Here is a 20,829-nt window from a genome sequence, read left to right on the forward strand (position 1 = left end):
TATATTCCAAGTAAAAATAAATGTTTAAGGCATGTACATTTCATTTTTAAGATTCCTGACTTTATTGGACTTCTAACTGGTGACTGCATTCCTGATCTTATAGTTTAAAGAGGCTTTTATTATTTAGGAGATTGTATTTTATTGAAAATAAATCATCTCTTAGAAACAAAATGCAGATTTAAATTTTTATTTAAGGTGAACCAAGATTACCTCATTTTTATGCTTATTATTTGTTTTGTATTCTTTGGAGTTTGTGGGTTTTTTTTCTTTTGATCCTTTGTTTCTTTATATAAGAGAGAAAAACAGTGTCAGAGAATTGTTAAAGAACCATAACTTCTGAACTTAAAATTATAATTGATATTAGTTTAGTTCTGAAAATTATCCTTTGATTAAAACAAACATGTATGGAGGTAATTGAGTAATATATTGGCAATGAAAGTAACTAACAGCCCTTTCATAATGTTCATCTATGTGGGTTCCTTGTTGGTGGTTGTACCTTAAAATGAAATGATTCTTCGGTATAGTATATAAATATCAATATGCCACTAAAGCAAGGACTGAGCAAAAGGAGGACAAGGAGTAAAAGTTGATTTGACATCATGAAATTTATTTTCATTATCAGACACAAATATTGTACTTAAATTGCTTAAAATAACTTTCATTCTCCTTTTACAAAATCTAACAACCTACCTGCATTTAACCCATGTGCTCCTTTCATTCTTTCACAAAGGGAAATTATGTACTGATCACATGCCCTGTAGCACAAAGATTTTCCCTCTGAACTTACTAGTTATTCCCTCTTTTTTTAAATTAATTTTTTTATTGGAGAATAGCTGATTTACAGTGTTGTGTTAGTTTCTGCTGTACAGCAAAGTGAGTCAGTTATACATACACATATATCCACTCTTTTTCAGATTCTATTCCCATAGTTATTGCTTCTTTATTGGATCATTCTGTAAGCTGTAATATTCTCCATCTTTAGAAAAACAATCTCACCAAAAAAAAAAGAAAACAAAACAAAAATACAAAGTCAGAAAAACTTTTCACTCCAGATTTTAGTCCAGTTTCTGCTCATTTTCTTTAATTTAGATCAAAACTCCTCTAAAGAGTTGTTTGTACTTAAGTTTCCCCAGTTGTCTCCTCTCAGTCTCTTTATGGGATCACCCCACTCCAGCTTTTGTGTACCCATTTTTTCACTGATATAGCTCTTGTCAAGGAAGAAGTTTGTTTCATCTTTCCCAATATTAATAATCAATCTTCAGTCTTCATTTTATGTGTTATCTCAACAACATTCATTATGGTTGGCCACTTCTTTCTTGAAATATTTTCTTCACTTTGCTTCTATAACATCACCCACCTAATTTTCCTCTTACCTCATTGGCTGTTCCATTTTAGCCTCTTTCTCTGATTCCTTCCTTTGTACAGATTTCTAAAAGTTGAAATATCTCAGGACTCTCAGCTCTCTTCCATCAGTAGTAAGTACAGTCACTAGGTGATCTTAACTAGTCCCATGAACTTCATTGATGACTCCCAAATTTATATGTCATTTCTTGGCAAGAGTCTCCTCTTTAACTCTTTAATACATCCAATTGCCTTCTTGATATCTCCATTTGAAGGTTTAATAAGGTTCTCAAAATCAATGGGTCCAAACCAAACTATTCATTCTACCCCTCTCAGTCTGTTACTCCCTTAGTGTTCACATCTCAAGAAATGGCACCCTGTTGTGCTCTTTTTGACTTTTTATATTCAGCTTCTCATATACCAAGAAATGCCTCTACTTTCAAATTATACCCAAATCTGACTACTCTTTCTCACATCCACCATTACTATCCTGGTCTTAGCCACCAGTTTTCCCTTGGATTATTGCATTAGCCTCCTATGTGGTGTTCTTCCTTCCCTTCTTCACTCCCTGTAACATTTAACAGTCTTAAAATACTCCTGCAGAAGCTGGGGTGTTCCTTGTAAAATGTAAATCATGGAATTCCTCTTTGGGATCTTTTTTGTGGTTTGCAGATTCCTAATATATCTATCCTCTGACTTTTTCTCTTTTGTCATTTTTAAGCACTCTTCCTCATGCCTGTTCAATTCCAGCCCTATATTCCTTGCTTTCCCTCAAACATACCAAGCCTGTTCACAGTGTCTAAAAACTATCTAGGAATCTTCTGTGAGAAATTTGTTTTCAAGTGTTTCATTATCTACTGTGATCCCCAAATATAATTTTAGTGTTGAATTTTTTCTGTAGATGTAGGCTCTGAGAAATAGACGCTATTTCTTTTATTTGGGCCACAAGAATGAGTATAAGTCTGTTCCAGTTAATTATATATATTAATATAACTAACATAATTTAATCTCATAAGATTTTATGCAGCCTACAGATTTATTGTGTGATAACTAGCAAAATTGCAAATTCAAATTAGATGCTTTATTAGAAATTGCCATCTCTGAAAAAGCTTGAGTGCATTCTCAAATAAGGATAAAAAAATTTTTTTCAATAGACAATAGATGCATGTGCTTCAAAACTCAAGATACAGAAGGATATGCTTTGAAGAGTTAGTGTTTCTGTCTTATAGCCACCTGATTCTGGTGTCACAGAAAATCAGTGGAAGGTATTTTAATGTATAAACAGTTGTACATACACATAAATTGTAAAACATACAGCAGTGGTAGGATAACATATATATGTATATTCTTCCTCACTCAGATATTTTTACTGATTGACCCTGAGAACTTGTATAAAGTCGCCTCATTCTTTTTAACAGCTATATGATATTCCATTATAGGTATGTACTGTAATTAATTGAGCCTCACTGTAGAACAGATAGGCTGTTTCCAGTCTTTGCTGCTTATACATGTTCTTTTTCATAGATCTTTTGAGAAATATCTGTAGGATAAATTCTTAGAAGTTGAATTGCTGGATCAAGAGGTATGTGTATTTAAAGTATCATAAATATTGCCTCGTTGCTCTTTTTTACAACTGTACCATTTTATACTTCCTCTAATAGTATTCTACTACAGGGATTGGCAGACTTTTTTTCTGTTAAGGGCCACATAGTAAATATTAATATTTTAGGCTTTTCAGCTCATACATGGTCTATGCCACACTCTTCTTTGTATACTTTTCTGGCCTCAGGTCATAGTCTGGCAGCTTTGGCCAATAGCATAGCTGCCAGGCTGTTATCAAAACCTTTTGTCTTTATCAGCCTGCTGTATGAACATGTTATCTAATTGCATTATTAATTAGCATTTCACTTATGAGCAAAGTTCAACCTTAGTGTTTCCTTTCCTGTGAAATGTTTGTTCAGATCCTTTGCTTTTACAAATGTATTTGGTTGTAGGTATCTTTATTGAACTATGAGTCTTACTCTTTATCCATTAGGGAAATGACCTTTCATGATATAAAGTGCAGTAAAATGTTTTCAACAACTTTGTCTTTAATCTTTTGGTTTGGATTATGTTTTCTTTAGGAATTTTTTTATAGTCACTTTTGGTCTTTTATTCTTTTATTCAGTAAATCAGTCTTTTGTTCTAGGTTTTGTCATTCTTAGAGAGGTTTTCCCCTAAAAATAATTCTTCCATGGTTTTTTTAATACTAGTGTTTTATTTTCTATGTCTAAACCTTAAATACATCCGGAAGTTATTTTGGTATGAGTTAGGGATCCAGTTTTTTCAGGTGGTTACCTTTTTTCCTAGTACCATATCCTGAATTAAAACAGAGATTTTGGAAGTTGCTTTCAATATTACTTTTTAGTCGACTTCTTATATACTATAGAACTTAGATTAAACTGTTGATCACACAAAGTGCATATTTCATGCATGAAACAGTTACTGAGCATATGCTGTGTGGTCAGGTAGTAAGGATAAACTGTTGTAAAGAAGAGGTTCTAACCGTGACCTTTAGTTGCTTACAGTCTGGCAAATTTATCACACTATATGTGTGTGTGTGATATAACACCCTGCTTCTATATTTATATTTTATCCCTAACCTTCTATTATTATGAAAATTTTCAAATAGAACAATTGAAGGAACAGTATAGTGAATATCTGTAGTTTTGTGCATGCTCTCTCATCCCTCCCTGCTTTTCTCTCTGTAATATATATACTATGTGAAAGTAAGTTGTAGAAATTCCTAAGATTTTAGCATCTTTGTTTGAATTAATTACTTAGTTATGTGAAAATGATGATTTTCTAATTTTATTATTTCCCCCATTTGTCTGTTTTTCTGGTTCGCTGAGGAGAGGGAATCATAGCTATCTTTTTCATCTAGCATAGTACTTATCACGGAGTGATTTCCTAATAAATATGTGCTCAATGAATGAGTGAGTACTTTAGGCTGTGGGATGTTATTGAAGGATTTCAAGTGAAGGTATAATGTAGAATGATTAATGGTGTAGAAAGATAATTCTGATGTCTTTATGGAGGAGAGCAACTTGAAGAAAGCTTTTGTTTGGACCCTGTATCAGTTAGGACTTGATTATAAGTAATCCAACTCAAATCAGTTTGAACAAAAAGAGGAATTTTTCCTGGATCATGGAACCCAGGGAATGATTTGAAGATTCAGCCACACAAAGGGTTCATCTCGGCCTCAGGAACAAATAAAAGCAAGGCTGTCGGTGCCACTAATATTTTTAGTCTTTGCTTCACTCTGTGTTTTTACCAGTTCTCATTTGTCTGCTCATGGACCAATTAAATATGGTTTCAGGGCAGGATTTGTAAGAATATGGTTGCCTCCTAGATATCATGTGGATTGAGTTAGTACACTGTCAACAGGAAGAGATGTGGAGTGTTGGAATGGTACCAAGTGGAGGAGATGGATTTGAGAGAGATATTAATACAGTTTTCAGAATTTGTCCAAGGGGAAGGAGAATTGGAGTGATTCTCTTTTTTATCTTGAGCAAATTGCTGACTTGGTGATGCTGTTAATTAAATGACGGGAAAACAAGAAAGTATGCTTGGAACGGGAACATGATGAATTTGGTTTTAGAAGTGCTAAGTTAAAGGTCCCTAGGGAACCTATAGAAGCTAATTGAATATAGATATCTGAAGTTTGGAAGAAAGGTCTAAGCTAAAACGCTTAGGAAGTCAACAGCAAAAGTCAAGGCTATAGTGGTGAATAAAAGAGTCTGAGTGTATAAAATGAGACGAGAATTGGAATATTGAGCACATAAAGCAGAGGAAGAGACGTATGAAATAAATTAATAGGACAATTATAAAACTAGGGAACAATACAAAAAAACCAAAGGTATTTTATCTAGGAGGGATATGCCACATAAGGATTGAAAAAATAGTTGGACTTGACCATGAGGAAATCATTGATGATATTAATGAGAGAAGTTCCGATGCGAGTTGGGAACCAGATTGCATTAAGTTCAAAGGATTAATGATTGGGAGATGAAGTAGAAACAAACCAATGTAAACTTTTTCCCTAGGACTTTGTGAAAGAAAGGTGAATTAGGTCAGGAAAAAGAAATACAGGGCTGGGGTTTTTTTGTTTTGTTTTATTTTGGAATGGAAGAGACTTTTAGCATGTAGTTTTGAACACTAAACAGTTTTTAATATATATTCTGGCTTGGATAAATTTTATTTTTATGTTTAAATATTTACCATTATAAACATTAAGTGCTGTAAGTGTTTATTAGAGTTAGTGCAGAGAAATTAGGACTCTGAGGTCAGAGATCTGGGTCCTGATCTCAGCTCCCCAGAGTAGTCTCTATGATAACTATAATGATCACTTTTATATTCCCTTCTATGTGTCAGTCACTGTGTTATTAGGCCCTTTTTACATACTGTCATTAAACCTCACCACAAATTAACCTCCAAGGTGAGTATTACACTGTTTTACAGATAAAGAAGCCTGAGAGTTTACTTCTCAGGATCACATAGATTTTCAGTTAATCATGCTATGATTCCAACACAGATATGTCTAATTCTGAAGTTGGTGCTCTTTTTTTCTATATTTCATTGACTTTCTTTCTAACCTGAAATAGTTTCTCAAATTTTACGTCCCTATTTCCTTATCTGTCAGATAGGGATATTTTATCTGTCACACCTATATCAAAAGTGCTAATGGAATACCACAGTATTATTATCTATATTTTGTTTGAAAAGAAAAAATATATATTTGGTTAAATGCCAGACAGACCTTATAAATATGGTCATCTTTAGCACTATCATTTGTCTAAACAGTATTTTACTTTTTAAGGTGGTGGTATCATGGATACAGAAATGTCTGAAGATATAGACCACAACTTAACTCCTACCCTTGACAGCATGTCTTATGGAATGCCGAATCAAACAGGATCTGAAAATTCATTGCTGGATGAAGATGATTATTTTTTGAACTCTGGGGATCTTGCAGGAATTCCAGTCGTTGGTAGTGACAATGAGGATGAACAGGATTTTAGTTCAAAGGACAATCTTGTTTCTTCAATTCATACTGATGATAGCTTGGAAGTAGAGAGAAGAGTCACACAGCATGAATCAGACAATGAAAATGAAATACAGATTCAAAATAAATTAAAAAAAGACTTTCCTAAACAATTTGATCAGGTTTCTGTCTTTAAATCAATACGGAAAGATTTTAGTCTAGTAAGAGAAAACAGCAAAGAGACTTTTTCTGGAAAGGAGAAAAATAGAGACCTAACTTATCTTGAACGTGAAAAACGGTTGGATAAACCCCATAAAGAGTTGGATTCAAGGTTGAAAAGCAGTTTTTTTGATAAAGCAGGTAATAATTGTTGGAATAGAGCCATAAAACACAATAAATAACAACGTACTGATAATAATACAGCTTTTATTACTTCTGATGCTAAGCAAAGTATGAACAGTTAAATTCATTGTAAGCTTGTCATTTTTCTTTTATCCTTGTTCTTTGCAGAGTGACTGAATTTCTCCCAGTAACTATTGGTAATGGTATAAATGGTTGAAAAATAGCTCTAAACCTCATTTCTCCCTCCCCTGGTTGCAATATTTTGATGAGAAGGCAAGATACTCGAATCACCTGTTCATTTTCTTTGGTTGAACATTGGAACCTGAAGTTGGATTTAACTTCTTTGTGCTGTAAGCACTAATTCAAACTGCTGTCCCACCAATTAGTTCAAATTAGGGAGGGTTTTTCTTTTTGATAACATTTCTATTTTATGTTTTAGAAGTTTCTTGAGACTCCTCTTGAGCCTCTTTGCCCAGCGTACCCTATACTTAGCTTCAGTTCCATTCTTGAATATATACATTTTCTTATTTCTGTGCCTCTCTTTCCTCCTGCTACTCCATTTGCCTGAATGTCGTTTTCTCTCTTTGTATATATGCCTGTAAAAGTGCTTCTTATCCAACAACACCTAACTCATAAACCTCTTCTACCCTATGGTCATCCCTAACCTCTCTACATCAAGAATGTTTGTTTCCTTATCTATATTTCCATAGCATTTTGTTTATGCCTCATTATTTATAGTACTTATCACACGGTATTATAGCTCTATTTGTTTTGCCTTACGTGCTAGTGTAGGAGTTTATTGAGGGCCAGATTGTATCTTAGTCATCTTTGTGTTCTTGGGGCCTAACCTGGTGTAGTGAAAATAGTAATATTTCAATAAGTTTTCAATAGGTGTGAAAGAAAGCTTGGTAGAATATACCAATCCTTATATTTCTTTTGACAGTGCTAGGAAAACTATGATTGAAAGAACAAATCAGTATTGTTAAAAATAACAATTAATTTAAGTATCCATTATGTACAAGACTGTACAAGGGTATACTGTATTTTTCAGTATATATTATTCAATATGTATTTTCAGTATCCCTATGAGGGATAAATTATAAGGGTACTTATCTTCAAGGAACATAGTGTCTAATAGCAGAAGGGACAAGACAAGTCAAGTAGCAGAAGTGTCAACGAACAGTTGAAAAGCATAAAACAATTTATAATTATAGACAGTAGTAGAAGAGTTTGTTATAAGGCAGTATAATAAAATTTCTATCAAATAACTGAAACTGTTTTAGGTATTCTTAGGAGAGAGATGATTTTTAACGCAGTGGACCAAGGGCAGGTTTTATAGAGAAGAGGTGAATTTTGAACTGAGCTGAGTCTGGAAGACTGTAAATATTAGGATAGAGGGGACTTGGAATAATATAAGCAGAAATGGGGAAGAACAAACATAAGTAATTTTCAGAACATAATGAATAAAGTAACCACTTTATTTAGGTTTGAACAAGGAAAGAGCATGAGGCAAGGCTAAAAGTTAGATGGGGCCAGATTGTTTGTTTTGAGTGAAACTATCTTTTAGGTATTTTTTTGGTACCCATTTCACTCTAATGAGCAGCTTCGTTGGAAAAGAGAGCTGATTATCAAATGATAGCTTTTTAGGTCACTCTTTGTAAGATTTGTTATTCATATACATGTGTTTGTTTTGTTTTGTTTTGTTTTTCTTTCAATAGCTAATCAAGTTGAAGAAACATTACATACCCATTTACCACAAACCCCAGAAACAAACTTTAGGGTAAGTTTTCAGTGTGTATGTAGATTGCTGTAACTGTGGCAAGTTTTCTTTATGTGATTTTCTAAACTGTAACTATATGTGTTAGGTAGAGCGCTGATTTTAGTTTTTTTAATTTCCTTTATTATTTTCGTAAGGACATCTTTGGAGATGTTCTCAGAAGCCTCTGCTCTTAGATTCTTTATTTGTATTTGATATTTAGACATATATCACATTTACTTGTAAGCATAGGGACTCTAATGAATGTCCGTAGAGTTCTTCCAGTGAGCTTTTCTTTGGGTGTTAAACCTGAAGAGGAATAATTTTAAAATCTGAATATTTATTAATCCTTTATATTGTGTTTTAGGATTCCAGCTATCCATTTGCCAATAAAGAATCCATTGGTTCGGAACTGGGGAATTCCTTTGCATCAAATATTAGAATTAAAGAAGAACCTTTGGATGATGAGTATGACAAAGCAATGGCACCACAGCAGGGACTACTAGACAAAATTAAAGATGAACCTGACAATGCTCAAGTAAACATTTCACCTTTTTTTCCCCCTTCTTTTTGTTCCACACATGAATTATTCATTCAAGAAAGGAAGTTCTTGATTAAGAAGTGAAGTGTTTTGTTGATGGGGTGAGACTCTTAATGAAGGTTGAGGCAATTGAATTATCTTATAAGAATAATACTAAGGAATCAACCAGAGTTATAGGAAACTTTGTCCAAGTAGTAGTTAAGGCTTTTAATCCACATCGTTCCTTAATACCACTGTTCTGTGAATTTTACAGTTTCAGTGCAGGATTAGCAAAAGTGAGTCTTCAAGGATTTGAGATTGATACAGCAGACATGGCTGAAAGTTTATGGTGGTTTATGAGTTTATGGTGTGATTGAGTTTATATAAGGTAGTAAGCCTTTTGCAGTTGCTGCTAATGAAGTATAGGCTATGTATGGATTTAAGTGTTTTTCAGGAGGGATTAATGGGATTAATTAATCTTGGGAAAAATTAATTGATTGAGGAGCCAGTTCATTAGATCAGTGGGTAGAAGATAAAGGAGATTTTGATGCTTTGATGGGTGATATAGGATTCCACTTTTGAGATCTGTGAGTAGTAAGGGTAAGGATAGAGCTCTGTTATTTCAAGGTTGCTCTGGAGGTAAAAGTCATAAAGATTCTGTAAGTGTGAATGCTGAAGTCAGTGAAGTTATCCATGCAATTAATGACATTGCAGTGGTTGGAATGGAATAAAGATGCTGTAATCATTTTGGAACGTAGGAAAAGGACCAAGGGATGAATATGCAATAGAGCAGTTGTTTGAGGGTGTTCTGTGTTTTATACAGCTGGTATGAGGCTGAGAAGTAAGGATAGCATGAATTAGCTATTTTTTTGAAATGACATTTGATGTGGAGAAAGCTTACCTTTCCATATCTTTCTTTTATATTAGGGGGGTTGAGAATGTGAGACTTCTGTGGAAGAAGTTATTTTCACTCAGATGTCTCTTAGCAGGGTTTCTTGGCACTGTTGAAGAAGTTATTTTCACTCAGATGTCTCTTAGCAGGGTTTCTTGGCACTGTTGACATTTGGGGCCAGATAATTCTTTGTTGTGAGGGGCTGTCCTGTGCACTGTAGGATGTTTAGAAGCATCCTTGACCTCTACCTACTAGATACCAGTAGTACCATGTCTCCAGACATTGCCAAATGTCCCCTGGGGGACAAAATCCTCTGCTATTGAGAACCACTCTTTTAGAGTAAGGAAATGGAAGAATAGGTGATTTATAGATGTAGGTGATTTATATGAGTCAGATTGATGCTTCAATTAAATGAGAATGCCATGGTGCCCAGTGGAGGGTAGCTGTATAGGGTAGTGATGATAAAGCTGTAGAGTTGGATGGGTGTGAGTGTGGTAGCTACAAAGATGGTAGAGAAGGAATATGAAAATATTTGAATAATGAAAGCATGTTAATAAAAGCAGGCAAAATGGAGGTCGTGGATATCTGAATTAGAGATAAGGAAGTGTCCTGACACCTAGGGGAGGTTCATATGGCAGTGTATGCTTCAGAAGACTACTATCATGTCTATACAGGGGAGATCTTCTGTCTTTTAAGTACCCCAATCTGGACATGGAAAATCCATAAGAAATCATAATGCTGGCAGGGTACCAGAGACATCACTTTCTCCCTGTACATGACCCAGTGACACTTTCCTTGAGCTGAAAAGGCAGTTATAGCAAAGACCAAATACATTGTGGGAAGAGGGCATCAGGAAAGTTTATTTGTATTGGGTTGGCCAGAAGGTTCGTTCAGGTTTTTCTGTAATGTCTTACGGAAAAACCTGAATGAACCTTCTGGCCAACCCAATATTACTGTCTTGAAAGCAATCAGAGATTCCAGTGACTGGAGAATACCAACAGGATGGAACAGTCAGGACACAGAAACACCTACATTTTTATCGCTATTCAAAGTGTAATAATGTGTTATAAAATGCCATATATGAAGTTTCATCATGATTTTGGGGAAGAACTTCCCTCAGGGCTCACCACCTGATTGACTGGACTCTTAAAAACCAAGCAGGAATCTGTGTAAGTCCTAGGCATAAGGTCCAGAAGCATTCTTTGCCCGGACCCCACAATAAGGCAGTTCCAGCATGTGAGTGGGTAAAGCTAGGTGTTCTCTGAGAAGTCCTTTCTGTTATCAGCTACACCAATCCTGTGGGATCATACCTTTGATAACTCTTCTAGAAATCCCTGACCTCATGTTAAACTATGGATACATGGTTCTTTCTTCTCCATCCCTTCCTTACCTTCTCTCTCTCCCTCCTCTCCCTTTCCCTCCTACTTCCTCTCCCCCCCTCCAATTTCCTCTCCCCTTCTCCCACCTCCTTCTTCACTGTCCTGTTCTTGTAGGTATTTCTCCTCAGTGACCATTGGAAATCTATATTCCTTGTTCAACACTGTCTAATGCTTTATCATTCTTACTCATTTCCCATAGACTGGAAAAAGGAGTTCCAACAAATTATTCTCTTAGACTCTGAAACAGTACTATTAACCTAATGCTCATAAAATACTGATAGATTTAACAGCTGTGGTCAGTCTTTACTTTTGACCATCAGTTACTTGTAATAACTTTTCTCTTGGTGTAATAAGATCATAGCTTTAGCGTCTGGCACCTTGTCAAAACCTCCCTTGGCTTTTCTCTTTGCTTAACTTGTAGCTCTGCTTTCAACTCACTTCCTTATTCTCCTTTTTACACAGTTCACTTTGGTCTTAATTTTTTTACTTTCCCATATAAATCACTAAGATACTGAAATGTATGTTTATATATATACTTACTTCTTCCCAATTGTTCTTGATTATGTCTTCAGTTATAATTTTCTGGGTTTGCCAGTTGTCATCCTCCTGCCTCTATTACTGGCATAGCATCATTTGTCCTCCCAGTTACATTTCTTCATTCAAATCCTATTGCATGTTACTATATTATATTCTGTATATAATACTTACAGATACTTTTATGTGTACTATGTTGTTTCATCCTCCAATATAAGAGGGCCAGAGTAGATGATACTAACTCTATTTTTAGGTGAGGGAACTGAGATTCATAGAGGTTAATAAGTTAGTTACTCAAGGCCATATGGCCAGGAAGGAGCCAATCAGGGGCCTTCACAAGGCCTTATTATTATAGTCTACCAAACTTTCTATAAATAAAAGTTGTTTAAAAAAATGACTAGAGAAGTTTTTAAAATAAAAACTTTAAAGAGCCAGAGACGTCATTTTTTCTTCTCTCCTTTTCTATAGTTTCTGAAAGCTGGAAATTCAGTAAATATCACATTAAAATCATGATTTTTTTTTCTTTTCTTTTTGCTCATAATAAAAGGAGAGCTAATTTGTAATCTCTCATTGAAGTAAATGGATTAGAATGGGAAAGCAAATCAATTAATTGTCACAATAGTGAGTCATACAGTCTTGGAAAATGGAATGCAGTAATTAAATGTTGGGGCTTGTTTTTTTAGCCATGTCAGGTTAACTTGGTTATAGAAACTGGGTTCTTCATTTCTAAAATACTGTCTTGGGATATTGATACATACTTTATGGTAAATAAAGGGAAGGTAAAGATATTGGTAGAGGATTTTTGGGTTTTGTTTTGACACCTGTTTTTCTGTTTCTGAAAGCTTTTGGGTCATCAGATTTTCACTTCTCAAGTTATTAGTCATTGATTTTTTATTAAATATTTGTAAAATTAATCATTGTTGGGAGGATACTAACCTAAACATGATTATGCCTTGAAGGCACTGTGGGGTGTACAAGCAGAGTACTTAAGATATATTTTTACTTTACTATATTAATATAAGTAATATGTACTTGAGGCTTAAGGAATGTATTAGAAGTTTGAAATAACTGTCACAGACAGTGAGAAAGAGAGCTGACCATGAAAGTATGCCCATGAATACTGATTTTTTTTTCTGGAGTTTTCTGAGATTTTAAAAAAATTTTTACTTGTAATATGCTTTCATATACTATATAATGTAGGAATGTTATGATGAATCAATATTAGAAAATCTCTTAATATATGTAACTTCATCAACAGGTCAAATAAGACTAGATATATAGATAGATAGACAGATGCCGAAAGACATTTCATGTAATTCACTATGCATTTCTTATAATAGATACTCTCTTGATCAGGTAAGGAAATATCTACTTCTGATCAATAACAGTCATTGAATTTAAAAGTAAAATGATGGAAACCTTCTGTTAATAATAACTAAATGAACACAAATTACTGATGTCAGCATTATTATTTAACTCTTGTTGGATTTTCGACCCAATACATGTTAAAGAAATTAGAAGAAATAATGGAAAAGGGGAGACAAAATTATCATCATTTACTGGTAAGGATCTTTATTAGAAAATTAATAGAATTCATGAAAGTTTAGTGGAGTAGCTAGTTGAATTTTAGTTATATAAAACAGAGCAATATTTCTATAAATCAGTTGTTTCCCAGTTAGACAATATGATGAAAAGATATACTGTTTCCTACAGCAAAACAACTAAAAAGTGCTTGTATCAGATAAAACAACTTGAATGAATGCAGAGACTTTTTTTTTAATATAAGATATTAGTTATTCCTAAATTAAGATACAGTTTTGATACAATTATGAAACTATCAATGGTTTCTTATGTTTTGAAGAAAAATAAATAGGCATGCACACACACATTATGTTACATGTATGTTCTAAAAATTAGAGATGTGGCGAACTATTAAATGATTAAACATCTCACAATTATTTTCATTAGGATAGTGTGATATCATAAGAGTAGTCAGCCTGATAGTGATACAGAATAGATTGCCATAAAAGAGATGTTTTTAGAGGAAGTTGATACGTTAATGGTGAGTGGAAGGAATTCATCAGCTATTCAGAGAAAGAAAAAGAAAAATGCTCATTATATATCAAACTAAATATCAGTAAATCACAGATGGATTAAAGCAGGAGTTGGCAAATTATCTTTCAGCAGTGGGCCAAATCCATCCTGCCCTTTTTGTTTTTCTGCATACTGTTTTTATAGTTTTATTGGATCATTGCCACATTCATTCATTTACATATTATCTATGGGTACTTTTGCTCTACCAGGGCAGAGTTGAGTAGTTGTGATAGCATGGCCTAGAAAGTCAAAAATATTTGGTATCTGGCCCTTTGCAGATAAAGTTTGCTGACCTCTGGATTAAAGGACTGTATTATAAACAATGAAAACTTTCTTAGTATTTTATTGTGGAAGTAGAACTTTGTAAGAAATAGAAGGAATCGCAAAGGTAAAAACCGTCAATTTTTTGGCATAAAATGGAAACTTCAGTATGTAAAGTTTATCTCATAGTACATATTGAGGAAATGCTGATAACAGATGCTATCGGAGGTTAATCTTGTTACCTTATGCTTTTTTTGTAAATGGATATTTAAAAAATTGGAAATTAAAACAAGAATGGGAAGAGACTTTTAAGTGGCTTTTATCACAAATTGCTAGAATAAATAAAATTAAGGTTTTAAAAAACAATCTGTCATTGTGCATCAAGAACCTTTACTATGTACGTATTTACCTAGTAATTCCACTTTAAGATTCTTTCCTTAGGAGATAATCCTAAATATGAGTGTATGAGTATCCACAGAGATGTTCATCATGGCATTACCGATTAAAGCAAATGTGTGGAAACAAGTGAACCAACACTGGGTTGTGGTTATGTAATTTCAGTGCCATACAGGGCTATCAAATTGGAGACTGAGGCCAAGGGAAAAATTAGCAATACTGATCCTGTCTTTACTTATTTAAAGTTCTGGTATTTTGTTTATCATGGATTATGGCATTTTAAAAAATATTACTGAGATTTCTGGTGCCTTAATTTGTGCCTGAGGCAAGTGCCTCACCTCACCCCAGTCTCATCCTTACGTAATCTGATATGTCTATTAAATAATATATATCAGTATTTTCTCGAATTCCAGTAATGTACAGACACCTCTTATCACAAAAAAAGGGGGTATGTTGGAGTTGCCTGAGAATCCCAAGAATAAGACTTCTTTCACGGTTTTGCAAGTTTCAGTGTGATAAACAGTGAATTAAAATAAAAAGTTAAATCTACCACTTAGGGGTTTCACAATGCAATAATCTAATTGTAAAAGCTAACAACAGCACTAAAAACTTGTTGTATAACTCAGTTATATGTGGTTATTCATGACTAAAAATATACTTACATTCACTGAAAAAATTATTGAAATAAAAACCCAGACTTTTAAAATATTTTTTTTAGAATTCTCAGAGTGCCTGATCTGCCTTTACAGACCTCAGGGAGTCTTGGACTCCAACCTTAGAAACACTGATATTTAGCCACTAGGATTTATTTTGGAGTAATATGTGATAATATGCAAATGTTCAGTTGATTTAAGTGACCAAAAAATCATTTTATAAGAATGCTGTATTCAGTATAATTACAACTGTGTGAAGAAACACATACGGCAGGGGAAAAGACTGGAAAGAAATATAACAAAAGAGTAACAGTGGTTGTTTTGGGGTAATGGAAATATGATTAGAATTTTTTTCTCATTTCTACTTGTCTAAATTTTGTATAGTAAGTGTGTATTACTTTTATAATAGATAAACAGCAACTTAAAATACTGTAATAATATTAAGAATTTAAAAAATAATTGTGAATATCTGGTAGTGCTATAGGCTAGATAGCTACTGTCATTTTTTACCTCAACTCTCAACGTGTATAAACATGTTATACCCTTATTGTAATTATAGTTTGCTTGCTATTATTTCTTATTAATGTTAATGTAGTAAACATTTTCCACCCCTATATAGCCATAGTAAAATGTCTTGAATATCTGGATTTCTTTAGATACATTGTATTTATTTTTTCTTTACATATTTATTTATTTTTCTTTTTAAAAGGAGTATAGTCATGGCCAACAGCAAAAAACTCAAGAAGGGGAACTGAAAATTAGTGCTGTGTTTTCAGTCAGTGGCAGTCCTCTTGGTAAGAAGCAGAACTGAATGAATGAATCATGTTTATTTATTCTGACCAGTATGAGTGAGAGGAAGTATCTACTTATATTAGTAAACTAGGCAGTTTAGAATGGCTTTAATTGTGTATTGCATAATTAGTGTTGGGTTTCAAGACTAGCTCTAGAAGAGAAAGAAAGGATGCCTACTTAAAATTCATGGTAAAAAGTAAAACTTTTTTTTTTTAATTTTTTTTTTTTTTAAGCTCCACAGTTGACTACTGGCTTTCAGCCTTCACTGGCATCATCTGGCATGAATAAAATGCTTCCTTCAGTTCCAGCCACAGCTGTTCGAGTTTCCTGTTCTGGTTGTAAAAAAATCCTCCAGAAGGGGCAAACTGCTTATCAGAGGAAAGGGTCTACTCAGCTATTCTGCTCTACACTGTGCCTCACTGGATATACAGTTCCACCTGCCCGCCCACCGCCTCCTCCCACTAAGAAAACTTGTTCAAGTTGCTCAAAGTATAGCAGAATTCTAAATTATCATCTTTGCTTTCTTTCTTTCAAGATACTTTGTTCTTATTTATGTATTGTTTAATTTTCTACCTTTCTATGTTTTTTGAGAAATATCACATTGTTTACTACGAACATGTTGCTGCTTTTAGTCTTTCTGGACGCTAGGTGCTCAGCTTTCTTTTAACTTTAAGTAATGTGCCTTTTATATAATAAGAGGTGCTTTTGAAATGTACTTTACTATCCTTGTTAGTTGAGATGCTTGAGAAAACAAAAACTATACCATTTAGGGGTATTACGTGACCACAGTATTTTATCTTGTAACTGTAGGCAATAGATGCTTAAATGCAACAAATATTTAATGTTTATGTAATGTTTTCTATTAGGTAGTTGGAATTCATTTAATACTTTTCATCTTAACTTTAATTGGATTCCAGTGTATGTATTTTTATTTTCTCAGCATCTCAGGTATCTCAGAGGTTGTATTTCAGTGTTTAACAACAAAAAATTATGACCTTAGATCCTAATAAAATCATCCTGATATATTTGAGGAATATGAACTAATTTAGGCTAATTTTGCAACGTGGTCATTAGACACTGTTTAAATAAATCAGAAAAAGATGAATAATGCTCTTGTTCTGAAATATTTTGGCTTCTATTATTAAGCTACTCAAACCATGATTTATTAGTTTCAATATTTGTACTTAGAGTACCTCACATGGATGCTGCCCTTTCTCTGTCTAGAAAGGGAAAAGATGCTCCCTCTTCTGGTTCAGTTGGAAAAAGTATAGAAAGAAACTTCTAAAAGAAATTTGAGTATGGTTAGATGTTCTAGAAGTTATATTTGCATTCCTTTATGTTTCAAGTTTAGTAAAAATAGACTTCTGTTTGAATTATGAAACATGCTTTAAAAAAGAGTGCTTATAGATAAAACCTAATTTCTATATTCCAGTATATTCATCATTTCTAAGATCAAATCAACTAGAAAATTATAATTTTATAAGGTTTTTTCTTTTCCTATTTTGCTATGAAATAATTTCACGTAATAACTTCCTTTTATGTTTCTTTATTTAATTCTTTCTTAAGCAATCAACGCTTTCTAAAATTTCAGCAGTATTTCTCCTTTCATAATAATAGTCATAGATACTTAGTGCAAAGATTTAACAGTGAATTAAAAATGACCATAGGAAACTCATGGAAGTTTTAAAATGTGTGCCCTCTTTCTGTGTTTTTTAATTCTTGTCCATACATGTTGTTCTTCTCATTTAAATTTACTATAATATATCTCTTTGGTCTCTGGTATTTGCCTCACTTTATCTGGAGATGATCATTTTTACCTGCATGTCATATCTTAGCTCTGTCTGATCTTATGTAATTTAATTATTTTTCAGATTAAATTTTCTTCTTTTGTAATGTTTGGTCTTATCCATAAATTTTAACCTGTTGTTCTTTGACTTTTAACTGTTCTACCTCTTCATTCACTTATTCTGTTATCTTTTTTTTTTTATCCCTTGTTCTTTTCCATTCGCCCCTTTCTGTTCTTCTTTCAGGTACTCCTTGCCTGCCTATCACCTCAACTTTTCTTTTTCATTTTCTGTCTTTCTTAATTTTCACCCCTTCTCTTCTTACAGAATACCTTTTTCTCTTGTTGCTCAGTTCTCAATGATTTATCAGTCTTGTTTTTCTTTGTATTCCATTTCATTTTCTGTACTACTCTTTCATCTCCTTTTCACCACTTTTCCTTTCCTTCCCTTTTTTCTCTCCTATTTACACAGTCATTATAACAGTTTGGGATAGTCTGGTTTATCTGATTATAAAATTATTGATTTGGATTGTGCCTTAAATATAAGGAAATTAGATTCAAAGAAGTTAAATGATTTGCTCAGTGTCACATAGCTGGGTAGTTCTGGCACATGCATTTTCCCCTCTAGATAGTCCATGTAGTCAAACAGGTTTAATTTGTGTCAGTCCCTATAAGAAGGATTTTTACTGTAATTTGAATAGGTGGAGATAGAAAAGATTTCCTTCCTGATAACTACTGCTGGTTTTGTAGACCACTAGAAATATAGCAGCAGCACTTAGGTTGAAAGAAACTCCTTAGCTGTTTGGAGTAACAATTTTATTTTTGTTAATCTTTTATTAACCAAATCTCTTAGCATCTTGAATTTAACCTAAACTCTGAATATATTTTGGCTAATCATCATTTAATTTTTAGATTTCATTAGTAATAGGGACCTAACAGTTTGTTTTAAAAAAAACCAGTTTCAAATCCTACACTTTAAAAGAGGCAACTTGGAGGGTACTTTTGTTAATACTGTTAGAAAGATCAGTTTTCTTGATATAATGGCAGTAAGAGAGGTAACTATTTCAGGATTGTCTGTACCATCTGAATTTTTACTATCTGAAATGAGATTGCTCCTTCTCATTCTGATAAGATGTAATCTGTTACAATAAAATGTAATGCAGTTGGATGTTAAGCATACTGAGAGTAGTGAGAAGTAGCTACTTTTATGATTCTATTGCCTTGATCCACGCTGTTCTCCAACTTTTATCTCCTTAGCCTTCTAGAAAGCATCTATTTAAGGTCCAGCTAAAATATCATCTTTTGGGTAGCTTTTCATGTCACATCTTGTCTGAAATAATTGTTTCTTCATTTCTATTTCTGTAGTACATTTTATGTATATAAATACGTTTTTCAAAATTATTTTACTTTTTTATATTAAGAATGCTTCTTTTATGGTATTTTATATATCATTTGTCTATTTGTCCCAGTATACTGTGAGCTCCTTGAGGGCTTGTACCATATCTTGACATAGGGCTGGGCTAGTCCCTGGCTCAAGGTAACTGCTCATTAAATACCCTTATAAATGAAATAGATTAAAACCCAATAAAAAGTAGCTGGAAAGGCCAGAAAAAAAAATGCAGATAATAGAGCACTCTCAAGCTACTAAGTATTGAAGATGAGATGTGATGTTGTGTATTACAGCATAGTACAATATCAGGTGCTCCTTGTGATGAGTCCCATTATATTTACTATTATCTTTTTTTGAAGCGGAGATATTTGTAATCTTTTCTAAAAAGTACTATATTAGTATAATCTGTTTAAAATGTAAGAGTGAATATAACAGTTTATTTACTAAATATTATGTGAGTGTATACTCATGGGAGAGAGACATTGTTTACAGAATTTCATCAAGGTGTTTTTAAAATTGGTTTTTAAAATGGTTTGTACTTAAGCGATAAACTACTATGTAGGAAGAGTAATTTGGGAGTGGGATAAGGGGTGGAGTGGTAGGGAGTCTTAAACCTTAGGGTTTTAATCTTCATTGTCTTTTACTGCTAATGCTTACAAATGAGTTATTTAGATCTGGAAATGTTCAGTTTTATATAATCATGCTAGAATATGCACTGTGTAGTTTGAAATGTATTCCTACTTTTAAAAGATAGTGGCTTTAAAAATTTTCAAGTGTAATGTTAAAGAGTATTTTTGAACATAATAGGAGAGCCTAAGGAAGAAAATGAAAATCTTCTATAATCCTACCTACTAGAGATAGTGAATGATAAATGTTTGATGTATATCTTTTTAATCTTGAAACATAGTGTACTGATCCTCACAACAGTTCTATGAACTAAGCCGTGTATTAGTTTCATTTCATATAACAGAGGTTGAGGATCAAAGTGATTTATCACTTTATTCAAGAAAACCCAGGTTTTCGGATTTAAATACCAATGCCCTTTCCCTATGCCTTTAATTGCCTTTGTTTTATTTGATATTTTTAGTTGACAAAAAGGAAAAAAATGAATTACACTATGGCTTATTTTATCTTTGTTGTCATTTTTAGAGACATTTTAAATCCAAAGGATGTGATCAGTGCCCAGTTTGAAAATACCACCACTAGTAAAGATTTTTGTAGTCAGTCATGTTTGTCAACATATGAACTGAAAAGAAAACCTGTTGTTACCATAAATACGAATAGCATTTCAACCAAATGCAGCATGTGTCAGAAGAATGCTGTTGTAAGTTATCTTTTTACTTTAGTGGGGGAAGGAGTCTGATATTTGTGCTTAAAGGACAGCTTTTGATGGTCTTTGCTTGCTGTTTCTAAGTTATTACTTTATAATTCCTAGATTCGACATGAAGTTAATTACCAGAATGTGGTACATAAGCTCTGCAGTGATGCCTGCTTTTCTAAGTTTCGCTCTGCTAACAACCTCACCATGAACTGTTGTGAAAACTGTGGGGGTTACTGCTACAGTGGCTCTGGACAATGCCACATGCTACAGATAGAGGGACAGGCTAAGAAGTTTTGTAGTTCCACGTGTGTCACAGCCTATAAGCAGGTACATGACCATATTTAATCCTGAC

General features: G+C 33.4%; 1 protein-coding gene across 8 annotated transcripts in view; it reads left to right on the forward strand.

Annotated features, from left to right (window-relative positions):
• ZMYM4 (zinc finger MYM-type containing 4) overlaps positions 1–20,829 on the forward strand; it is a 188,087-nt gene that overhangs the window by 118,740 nt on the left and 48,518 nt on the right. For 6 of the 8 annotated variants that reach the window (XM_060089466.1, XM_060089460.1, XM_060089461.1 and 3 more), the window contains 7 exons: positions 6,200–6,724; positions 8,425–8,486; positions 8,830–9,000; positions 15,901–15,985; positions 16,217–16,472; positions 20,306–20,480; positions 20,592–20,804. In XM_060089466.1, the coding sequence (XP_059945449.1) occupies positions 6,211–6,724; positions 8,425–8,486; positions 8,830–9,000; positions 15,901–15,985; positions 16,217–16,472; positions 20,306–20,480; positions 20,592–20,804 (1,476 nt within the window). In that variant the 5' untranslated portion in view covers positions 6,200–6,210. Of the gene's footprint in view, positions 1–2,865; positions 2,924–6,199; positions 6,725–8,424; positions 8,487–8,829; positions 9,001–15,900; positions 15,986–16,216; positions 16,473–20,305; positions 20,481–20,591; positions 20,805–20,829 lie in introns of all 8 variants that reach the window. The other 2 variants (XM_060089464.1, XM_060089468.1) reach the window with 2 other exon arrangements.

Source organism: Mesoplodon densirostris, chromosome 2, assembly GCF_025265405.1.
Source record: "Mesoplodon densirostris isolate mMesDen1 chromosome 2, mMesDen1 primary haplotype, whole genome shotgun sequence".
Taxonomy (NCBI): domain Eukaryota; kingdom Metazoa; phylum Chordata; class Mammalia; order Artiodactyla; family Ziphiidae; genus Mesoplodon; species Mesoplodon densirostris.